The sequence below is a fragment of the Thamnophis elegans genome, chromosome 3 (assembly GCF_009769535.1).
Source record: "Thamnophis elegans isolate rThaEle1 chromosome 3, rThaEle1.pri, whole genome shotgun sequence".
NCBI lineage: Eukaryota > Metazoa > Chordata > Lepidosauria > Squamata > Colubridae > Thamnophis > Thamnophis elegans.
The window spans coordinates 15,872,086-15,884,191 of NC_045543.1; the positions used below are offsets into that span (position 1 = coordinate 15,872,086).

General features: G+C 36.2%; 1 protein-coding gene across 1 annotated transcript; it reads right to left on the reverse strand.

Moving 5' to 3' along the window:
• Window positions 1–74: 74 nt before the first annotated feature.
• LOC116505648 (WD repeat and coiled-coil-containing protein-like) lies at window positions 75–9,084 on the reverse strand. Its single transcript, XM_032212996.1, has 3 exons — window positions 7,174–9,084; window positions 2,044–2,164; window positions 75–220 (listed from the first exon to the last, which is right to left on the reverse strand). The coding sequence occupies exons 1-3, from the start codon at window positions 9,082–9,084 to the stop codon at window positions 75–77; spliced, it is 2,178 nt and encodes a 725-aa protein (XP_032068887.1).
• Between the last annotated feature and the right edge of the window lie 3,022 nt (window positions 9,085–12,106).

A 12,106-nucleotide genomic window follows, 5' to 3' on the forward strand; every position in this document is an offset into this window, starting at 1 on the left:
CATATTCTAATGTTTCAGTTCATTTATATTCCAAATGTTTTTTTTAGTTTCCTGAGTCTCACCATGCTTGGTGGTTATGACGACAAATTTGCTTTGAACGTGTAACTTTCTTGGGGATCAAAATTATCCTTGCCATCCCTTATGATGATCTCCTGCTTTGCTTTAAAAGCTACTGGAATAAAACCTTCACCATCAGCAGTAAGAACTATCCAGGAAGGACCTAGGGAAGAGGGAAAAAATGTCAGATGTATGCATGAGTTAGATATGCAAGTACTTGTCTAAATGTTAAGTATATAATCCTTCGTGCTTCTTTTAATAGGTTTTTTTCAATACCGTTACAAAAATTACATGTCTGGTTTCTGTTTTAAGCCAAAGTGGATAGACAACACAGCTAATTATTTTTTCACCTTTGATACTTACAAAAAGATAATCTGGCTTTGATATGATAGTTGCATATTATACATACATACATTTGATATATTTTTCTATGAAGCAAAATGAAGTTACCTCTTGTTACAGAGATAAAATAGCAAGCTAATTTTAATTGCTGCAATATACAACTTTTTAAAAGAATAATAGAAAGCTTTAATATTTGAGTATATTTGAAAAGAATATTAAATATTTATTGTGTATCCTCTTTGTTTTAGTTGTTTAGTTAGTTTAGAAAAGTAAACTGTAAAACTGTAAACTCATGACCTGAATTTCTTGATTACTGAAAATAATTATTTTGATTATTTTTAAAGTTTCTTTTAAAAACTATATTCTAAATTCTTAGCTTGTTAATGTGGTATGTTGTGCATAAGGGAGCTATTCTTGCTCATATATGCATTTTTGATAAATTGGGAAGTTTAAACAAACCTAGTAAAGAGCCAAGGTGGTGCAGTGATTAAATGCAGCACTGCAGGCTACTTCAGCTGACTGTAGTTCTGCAGTTCGGCTGTTCAAATCTCACCGGCTCAGGGTTGACTCAGCCTTCCATCCTTCCGAGGTGGATAAAATGAGGACCCGGATTGTTGTTGGGGGCAATATGCTGACTCTGTAAACCGCTTAGAGAAGGCTGAAAGCCCTATGAAGCGGTATATAAGTCTAACTGCTATTGCTAGTAAAAACTATTTCTTATGATTTTAAAACATTTAAGGAGAAGCAACAAGAAAGCTTATTGCACAATTTTATCAACTTTGTTAAAGATTAAAACTGCATTTATGTTTTGTCATGAGTCATTGTTTTGACCATAGTTTGGCTGAGTTTAGGCTACACGCTAACCCAAATCAAAGCAAGTTACATATGGCTTAGCATCTTTGTTCAGCCAGTTATTTAATGACAATGATTTTTTTCTTTACTACTAACATGGGACTAGATCTGACTAAACATTAGTAGCTTGATAAGATTGTTGTGATATAAGAGGGCAGCTTTATCAGGCATCATTAATCAGTGCATAGATGTCTGAGATCAGAGGGATAGACTGATTTTGCAAATTCCAATAATCCATAATTTATTTAATCATTTACTAAAATCATAATTAATCTTATGCAATTCTATACATAAATCACTAGGTTCAGTGTCTATAATTATTGAATACACTAAATTATCATGTGGTTTGAGCAGAGGCAAAGTTGCTTAAGTGGATTAGATAAAGTGTTACCTTACTATCAATTTATAGGCAGTTCTATATTTGTGGATTTGCTTACTGACAAAAATGTTTTTGTACACCCAAATCTGTATTCACAGCATTGTCGTCCTTACTGTCTGGCATGTGGGACTGCAAAACAATCAAAATTACCCAATATGCAGACTCCCAATTTAAGGTTTCAGCATTTGTTAATTTGCTAATATACACAGCATTTTCACAGAACTACAAATATATGAATTGCCTGTATTTCCAATCCATTTTCTACATTAATAAATAGACTATTCACAGTCTTGCCTAGGCTCAGGAATGAAGGTCAACTGAACATTGTACTGTTGGGTTGGGGAGGGGGGACCCGTGTAACTCAGGTTCCCAAAAGTTAGTTTTCACTAAAACAAATAATAAAGAGGACTTGCCATGTTTCATTTCAACAATATGCAGATCAAAAAGTTGCTGGACTAAATTCAGATGGATTTTGCCATTATATAGTAGAATATTGCGAGTTTCTTCAGCTATTGCTCCATTTGAAGAACGCTTCTTCAGGCACATATACATAAACAAAAAATCTGTTATTAAAATATTGGTGATATTTAAAATCAGTCATTCAATTTGTTAATCTATTCTCAGAAACAGAAAAGAGGTAGCCTGCTTCGTGTAGGAAGCAGCCAAACATGTCTATTCTTAAGATAACCCCATGAAATCAATATGAACCAATATGGAGATGTAAGACTGAAGCAGCTCAGAAATAATATTTGAGTATATTGGATACTGTGCAATGCCTAGCAGCCCAATCAATTGGATCTTACCAGGAAAAGCAGCTGGTAATCCCCCTATTTTTGGGAATCATCATTAATGATCATCATTAAGATGATCATGAATTCTTATTTTTACTGCCCTGTGGAAGCAGCTGAAAACAGCTCTTCCAGAGGATATTTGAGATGTAATGCTACAATATTGATTCCTTTTATATATTTATATATGTACTTTGTCATGCCATCCATGTATTCTTGTTTACTCCTGCAAAGTCTTGAGAAAGCAGGGAATAAAAATAATAAATAATAATGTTTGAATCAATCTCAATTGGATTCAGAAATAGCACAAACTCCACAATCATAGTTTACAAACCACAATGGCTGGGATCAGAAAACATACATTATACAACAATGGGCCAAACCACACTATAGTACTGCATAATATTTGAGCCCAAGCAAAACATAATTGGCTGAGTTTAGTCATAAATATTGTAGTGTTATAACAAATAGTGGGAAAGTACACAGTCACTTCCTTCAACCCCTAGAGATTACTTATAATGACTTGTACATCTAGGTATGAAATAAAACTGAAATGAGGGGAGGTAGAATGCAAGAAAACATGCACAAAAAATAAATAAATCAAGAAGCAGGATAAGAAATGTGTTTTAAGAAAAACAAACCACTTGAGATACATACATAGCAAACCAAATATAATGTATCCAGCTATATCCAATGATGGATAAAATTCACTTGCTCATTCCTGTTAGATTAATGAAATAGCAGTAGTTAATTTCATTTGTGTGATTATAGAAGAGCATGTTTTATACAATATGCTAAGTCAGAACCAATGAAACCAATTTTGGCCTAGTACAATGTGTGAACCAATTCTTATTTCAATGTTTACCATAGATTAAGTGTCAGATTTTTTTTTTCCTGAATAATGAGTGAATTCTACATTTGGGACAATTTGTGAGTGCACAGAGCATGTTGTGACATTACTAATAGATAAATATTCATATCCTTAAGATTAGTCATCACACAGTATTACATTATTTTCAATGGCTTGTTTTACTGCAATAATTATATTCTATTTCTTATTATTCCATCATTCTGGCTGCAGTCCTAGATTATAAGGTAGTAAAACCGTTTTGTACTTACTAGGATTTCATTTTCTTTAATAACCACACATGTAATCATATTCACTCTATGTCAATTGAAATTTGCAATATTTCTCAACTCAAATTTCTGCAAGGAAAACAGCAATGGGGATGGTGGGGGAGATGCATGTGTGTATTTGAAACTAAGGAGTACTACTAGAACCTTGAATTAGTTTTCTTAAACTCAAGGTTAATGTTGCATTCTTACATTTTGAAATAAGCAACAGATCAGACTAGAGATGATGATATTTTATCTCCAGTACTATGTTGTGCTTTTGGAAACATTAAGCACCAATATTTCTCTGCCTTGATTGAGTGTGCAGTGTGCTCTCCAATGTGCTGTTTTAAGATTAGGTATTCTCTGTTGGAAAGTGGTGGGCCATAGATTTTTTGCTAGGTATGTTCTGAAGAAAACACCTCATAATTGTTTGCTCCACAGCTTCATGAGAGAGGAACTTGTGGAGTCATCTAGCATTCCTTTGAATTTGTGAACTCCTAAAAAGTTGGCAGAAATTTCACCATTTGGGGGGGCTCAATCCCTATTGCTCCCAGATTGTCTAAGCAGTGAATACTTCCTTGAGGGAACAAGTAAAAACAGCACTATTGAAAGAGGCAATGTATTCTGCCTTGAACCACAACAGTTATCATTCATCTCCAATTTTTCCTTTTTCATTTTGTTGTCACTAGCTCCTTAACCAAAATGTGTATTTTCCTGAACCTCAAATCGCACATAAACCTTGGGGGCGGGAGACAGCTTCTTTAAGATACAGTGAGTGAAGTCTTCCCATTTACAGACAGCTTAATTCCAGTTTTTATTTACAGTCTGAAAGTTTGTTTTATAAATCAAATATAAAGGAATTAACTCCCAATACAGAAATGCAAATGAACGTTCTTTTCAATTCAAATCAGAATCTGGGGCAGGGAATGATGAGATGTGGAAAGAAGTAAGGTAAAAACAGTCTGGTGATTTTCAGCTGCTCAGAGCTGGCTGATGGTTGATAGCAATCACATCTTCTAATTTTAATGGAAGATGCACTGGATGCCTGGCCACCTGCAGGGAATTGTTAGATCTCTTTGACCATGTGCACCCAGGGTTAGCTAAGCACTAGAGGATTTTAGGCTATAAGGTGAGTGGTTACAATCATTAACATAAATAAGTCAATTAATGCTAGACACAGAGTGGCAGATTAAAAGGCCTGGCGTGACATCCAAACTATCACAAGGCACTTGTGGCAGAACTTGGAGGATGCCCACATCAGATCTAAAGCATCCTTGCTTGCTTCAGATCTAAATACTGAACATTTAAGATAAGATAAATCTGTTTCCATTGGGGATCTACAACTCCCAACATGTCTCAATATATTCATGCTGGCTAAATATTTGGGAGTTGTAGTTCAGCAACATCTGGGGAAAAAATTGAGAGTTGTACTTTATTTCCCTAACTCTGGACTTTTTCCTTCTTGTATTCTGTTTGTTTGCTTTGATGCAAACTGCTATAAATCATTGGGAAAATATCATTACCAAACAGAATGCCATCTGTTTCATACTACCACCCACTGAGTAGAATCGCAATTAAGAATTAATCAGACTTCCAACCACAGAACTGTTAGCACCAGAGAATGTAGAATAAGTAACACAATTATCATCTTCTTGAATAACAAATACTATTCTGTTTTTTATATATTCAAATTTTTGTTTATTCTGAACGTTATCCTTTTCTCTTTGCTTCAAATTATGCACCCAATATCTCCTATTTTAATTATTGCCCTTCCACCTTTTCAAATGTTAAAATGCTACATATGCTATAAAACATCAATTTTACATTAATCTTCATCGGCTTTCATAACCGTGTGTGTTTTCAGTCTACTTCCCAACTGCTTTCCTGATTGCAGTTATTAAATGTGACTTTGATAAACTGCAGTCATTCTAATCTCCTGATTTGGTTAATTGACTTCTTCAGACTTATTTTCCTCTCTGTCCTCTGCCTTCCACTACTTGTGTATGTTTAACTTGGTTTATTATCACTTTCTGTTCCTTTAATATACTGTTGACTTTGACTTGGGTGTGTGTGTGTGTCATTTTATGATCACTGAAATAGCTTCATCTTCTAAAATCTCCTTAAAACAGAATATCATCAAAGTGGTTTATGATAGCGCTTTTTCCTTGCAACTTTGTGATATAAATGAGTTTGTTTTTAACCAAAGAAGTGTGCAACATTTTCAGATCCAAAGGCCATGTATGGTCTTTTAGTACTGTGCTAGGAAAACTAAACAAAAAGTTGGAGTTGATGGAACTGGAGAAAAAAAATGTAATTTACATTTATATTGAATCACAATTCAATACAGCTAACAACATGATTGCTGTCAGGCAGCCATTTAAAGACTTTCTCTTACATAAAATTAACATTTTGATACAACTTTGGGGAGTCTTGTGGGACATCTGCTTTTAGGAGGCCAAGTACAGAGGAAAAGAAAAAGGGGAAGGAGGATAAATGAACTACCTATGGATATATGTAGGGAATCATGTGTACAGTCACAGAAACTCTTCCCTAGTGAGATGAATTATGGACACCATCTATCCTCCCCATCATTTGTTCTTCACTTCTATGGTGAGTGAACATGGGAACAACCAAGAACAATCCTGAATTTCCATTTTTCCTTTACACCTACCAAAATTTGACGTAGGCAGCCCTATCAATTTGATAAATAACTATTTCTAATCTGTCTAATCAACATAATCGTACATTCTCCAACCCTCTGCTTCCATTCTTTTAATGTTCTGTGAAATGCAATGTGTTAATAAGCATATTCCAAATTTTTTAAATACATCCTGCATCAACACAAATGCTTTTAAAGAAAAAGTTAATTATTCAGACATTTTTTCCAGCTTCTTCTCCTGCAAGGAAAACAGCAATGAGGATGGTGAGGGATATCATGTGTGTGTTTGAATCTAACAGGAATATCAGAACCTTGAATTTATTTTTTTAGACTGAAGGTTAATGTTGCATCGTTACATTTTGAAATAAACAAGACATCAGACCAGAGTAGTGCTTTGTCTTCAGTACTGTCTAATGCTTTAGAAAACATTAAAACAGCAAGAATTAAAATAAAAACAGTGGAAAAAAATAATGTTTTTATACATAATTTTTGTGCTGCATGAAGATGTGAGGAAAAAGAAAGGAATTCCTATGCTCTTGAGAAGACAAGAAAGCCTGAAGCATTAGGTTTATTTTTATTTTTAAATTTTGTTCATTACGTGAGCAAATATATTTCTCAATGCTTTGAATATTTAAATGAATCTTTTAAGCATGTGTACGATTACTAACATATATTGATCCAGTAACTTGTTTTTCCAAAAATTATTTTAAAAACCACATACTTGAGTATTTATTAAAATAAGTAATGCCTTCAAATTGAAAAGCAAATGGACATATAATACATCAATGACAATCACCAGAGCAAAAAATAATGTGCAAAACTCACTTCTCTAAAGCCAAATATGAAACACAATAGCCATTATTCCCTGGACAATACTTCATACAAGCACAGAATGATGCAGCCTGCTAAATAATTTAAAGATTTCGTCAATTGGTAGCAAGTTGCCAAAACAACTTACAGGGAAAATGTTTTACAATTACCTGGTATTTGATGTGTATGAAAGGTGGTTCTTGAGAAGAAGGGTAGACAAGAGATAATCTCCTCCCATTTTTAGTGTGTTCTATTAATTCAAGGAGTCTCAAATGTAAGTCATTGAAACTGCTATACCATTTTTCCAGATTAATGGATATTTCAGTTGCTCTTTTATCATTATCCAATATGCTATTTTTAGGAGAATTTAAAGATTTGTGTGCTACTTTAGATGAAGTCGATATATTGGAAACTCCAATAGGTGGTTCAGCACCAAACAAGGCCATTGACCGATTAATTGGCTCAGCTTCCAAAGTTTCTAGAACGGATGAGTTTCTCAAGGCTCCTTTTTCATTAAAAATGCACACGTTGGATGGGGATGTTTGTTCATAATTAGGACTTTTCACTTCCAGCCTGTGTTTCCTTCTACTGGGTGACTGAATAAAAGTATTAATTGGCCTTGAAAGCTCCTGCTCCACAGTAGAATCCTCTGAAGCAAAGTTCTTAAAATGTCTTCTTTTCTCAGGAAGGCTAACAGAAGGCTCAAAAGTGAACGACAAAGTTTGGCTAGTCCCAGATTTTGATGAAGAGTCTTTGCCAGATATTAATTCTTTCATCAGCAATCTGACGACGTATCTGTCTGAATTAGAGGAAGGAATAAATGTGGGGTCGGTGAATTTTTGCTTGCCAACCAAAACTAGTAAAAGTTTATCTGTCAAAAAGGACATTCCTTTGGGTCGTTCGTTTCTGTCTAGTTGGATCCGTTGCAAGTTGGGCACACAGGATGATGTAACTGAAGAGACCAAAACTATATTGCAAGTATTAGAAGCCACTGCGACCATTTGTGCACTAAAGTCAAAGGCAATTACATCAGGGACCAAAATGCCTGGAATGCTGACTTTTCTAGTTGTGGTTATCTTTCCTTCATAAGTGACCAAGATCAACTGTGAAGAACACTGACCACTTCCTAAAGGGCTGACCTTCCTCCTCAAAGATATACGACTGCGATCCAGTTTCCTGTGGTTTTCCCGGATACTGGTTAAATCAATTGGGCCTGATGAAGATGAAGCAACAGAATGCACTGCTACTGATTTATCCGAATCAAAAGACTTCCTTCTCAAATCCATTGAGTATTCTTCATCCCCAAGCACCAGAGTAGACTGCGAAGAATCTGTAGACATAAAATCCATTTCAGAACTAATTGGTAAATCAAATGTAATACCAGCATTTAAACCAGGCACCTTATCAGGAGGGAATTCAGTAGCCACAGCAATTTGAAAATCCAAAGTAGCTTCAATAGCACAGATATAGCCTCCAACATCAAATATTGGGCAAAAAGTGCAAGCATTCAGTGTTTTCTTGGCCTCATCCCAAATATAGGAATGAAGAGAACTGCTTATAGCAATAATTAGACGATTGCCTTCCTTGGTCCAACAAGCACAGTGGATGAGTCCCCTGCTTTTAATGTCTGCTTTAACCTTGGAATTGTCTAAACGAACTGCATATAAAACAGAAGCATCCCTTTTGGTAAATACTGACAAAATATCTCTCTTTGGGTGCCATGCACAGCCTTGAGGAAGCAGCTGGAACGGCTCAACAATTTCACAAGTCCGGAAAACCATCAGCTTATTCTTTTCCAAAACATTGTGGATTAGCTGCCAAATGCTCACACGCTTCTTATGCTGAACAGCAAGCAGAGCTGGCAAGTCGGCAGAATAACATGCATTCCAATAAAGTGCGTGGACATGTTCAAACTGACCGATAAGAATCGAATCACCAAATCTCCATTCTTTGCCATGAAAATGCAATGGTATCAGTGTGACTTGCTTGCCATCTGTCCATGCAATTCCATATATTGGATGAATAGCCTGGTATAAAGCATTAAGGCCAGTTCTAGGAAGTTTAGCTTTTCCTAGCTCCATTCTTGACATCTTCTATTGCTTGCTCTCAAGTAGAGGTTCCATCAGACTCATTAGAACAGCTTGATGTATCAAAGTCTTCTAGTTGTAGACCAATTCCATGTTAGTAAGTGACAGCCTTTCTTTTAAGGTTGCCGCTCCCTTCACTGTGAAATTCTACTGCTATTACTCTAAGAATAAATCTACTTCCAGGCTGCTCATTCTATGTTCTTTTCCTGGGAGAAGCTAATGAGCTTTAACTAATTACTGATCTCATCTATTGCATTTTCTTATAAGGCTATTTTTAACTTTTAAAGACTGGACTTTAAAAATAGCACTTTAATACCTGAATATACCTGAGTATATCAAGATCTCTTCTGTATGCAAAAGAAGAAAGCTTTGAGTGCTGGAGAATAATTTTAGTCGTAGCACGAACTGAACAACCACGCTCTTCTGCTCTTTGAAGGGAAAACTAAGTAAAAAAGAACCATATCTTCGAAGAGTAACATTTGTAAATAGTTCAAAGCAAGTAGTATTAAGGATAAACAAAAAAACCAACATAAAATATTACTGTATTCTCACTGATACTGCCATTTCCTTCTGCCGCATCTAACCTCTTTTCATTTTGCTCCTTTTAATTTGGACAACAAGAATGTACAAATATTTATTTCACATTTGCAGAAAGAAAATCTGGGTCTTAATCCTGTCATATTATTTTTGGAATAGACCTCTGATCAAAGATGCCTGCAACCATGCTCAGGCTAATAGATTTTACAGTGTTTAATACATTTGAAAGCTAAACCACAGCTTTTGTAAGAAATCCTGGATGACAAAAAGCAGATGTTTACAGTAATATTAAAGTAAATTGATTTAGGGGTATCTTGGTACATTTTTCACAAACTAGGAGGTTTTTAACATATTATATTGTAGATGTTATTTAATAAGGTACTTATAATCTGTCTCACTAGTAACCTGCACCTGTATAATCAATCTGTCTTGCCCTCCCCTCTACAGTCTCATTGCAATCAATTTATATCTTAAATCATGAAGCTGTAACTCACAAAAGTTTATGCCTTAAACCGGGGTCCCCAACACCAACACCTCCGTTTGTGGAGTGGCACCAGTCTTCAGCATGCCAGAAACTGGGCCGTCCAAACAAGTCAAGCCCCGTCCACGCAATCCAGGCAACATGTGAAACCACACATCCTCTGGTCCACGAAAAAAACCCTCTTTCCACGGAACCGGTCCCTGGTGCCCAAACAGTGGAGGGCCATTGCCTTAAACTGTTAGTCAAAAAAGATGCTACCAGAATCCTTTTGATTTTTAGCTATTAATGGCAGAGAATTTGTACAAAACACAACAACCATACTTCAATCATCATCTTAAAAATATGGAAAGCAATCATTGGATGGACACACCCAACATCACAGTCATCCAATTACAATCATAATTGAGCCCAAAATTATAGTTATAAGTCGTTATGATAATAAGTTGAGTCTCACATGACTAGACCCAATTTTTAAATATTTTTGTGGCAGTCATTAAGTGAACATCATGGTCATTACGCGAATATGGCAATTGTTAAGCAAACATTGTAGAATCCATTTCAATAAAATGTAGAAAAAGTGCACTTGGGGAAAGAATCTAAGTTACATGAGGAAAGCTCACAAGCTTCTCTATCTGAACTAACCAGCTTTTACAAAGTCCTTAAACTAGGTTACCCCCCTTTTTTCAAGTAGGACAAAGAACATCACAGCTGCACCTCATCTATTTCTAACATTGAAAATAGAAATGTCCTTCTGGGTTCAGTTCCAAGTGGGGAGAAAGTCACTGGAAACATGGTGGCTGTTTGGAAAGATGGTTTTAATGATGGGCAGGATCACATGCCTTGAAGATGTTGGGTGAAGAAAAAAAAGGAAAGAGATGCTGAGAGTGCCTGAGTTTTATACGCTGTCTGGACTTTTGAATTTCAGCTTGAATTCTGATTGGTTGTCAGACTCCCATGGGGCCATGCAGGGGCAATTATGTAGGCTGTCCTGAGTCCCAGGGTTGGCTGAGCCTTGCTGGGCGATGTAATCTTCCCAGGTGCCATGTGGTGAGATGGGTAGAGGGCTAATCCTACCTTTGTTGGATCTTGGGTGAGGGCATTTGCCTATGAATAGACCTAGCTATCTCTTTATCTCTTATCTGCTATGGGCTATTGAAGATGGTGGGGGCTATTATGAGTGAGTCTGTTTCCTGCCTAAAAACATCTTTCTCCATTTCTCATCCAGGGAAGTATAATATTCCGTCTTTTTAATATTTCCTAGAATATTTCATATTTCATTTAGGAGAGGGGTGGGTGCTAACTTCCTACAGAAAGGAACCATTGATTTCCTGAAGTTGCCCGTTTGTGTGATTCCAGTGAACACAGACACAGTTGTGCTGCGAGGCGGCGAGAGTGTGTGGGTATGTGTGTTTGTGTGTGTAGTTTTTAGATCAGACTAAAAGAATACTTTTAGTCTTATCTTATCCTGGTCAAGAGCCCACCTGGATCACGCATTGTAAGTAGCCATTAGGTCCTCAAATGCAATCAAACATTTCTTTTATACAGGTGGAAGTCAGTTAGTACCTGCTGCCTTAAAACTTTTTGAGGCCAAAACATTGGCACAAATTCTTTATGGGGCACAAACAGAATCCTTGCAAAGAGAGACTTGCTAGAAACCATACAAACTAAATTCCTGCGAGCCATCTTAGCCGCACCCAATGGAACTCCAAATGCCCAGTTAAGAATTGAGACAGGCATGCCTCAAATTCAGGTAAGAGCCTGGAAGATTATGATCATTTATTGGCTTAAAATGCATTTCTTTCCAGAGGGACTGTCCCCACTAGTGTTGACTGACAATTTCCCATCCCCCTGGAAACAGGCAATTGATCAAGCTGGGCTCTTATGGGCTCTCACCTTTATTCTTAATGTCCCTAGGCTTTGAGCAAGCAAAGCAAGTAGTAATTAATAGAATGAGGGACATGGAGTTCCAAGAAGAATTAAATAGGTTGCCTCTCCACA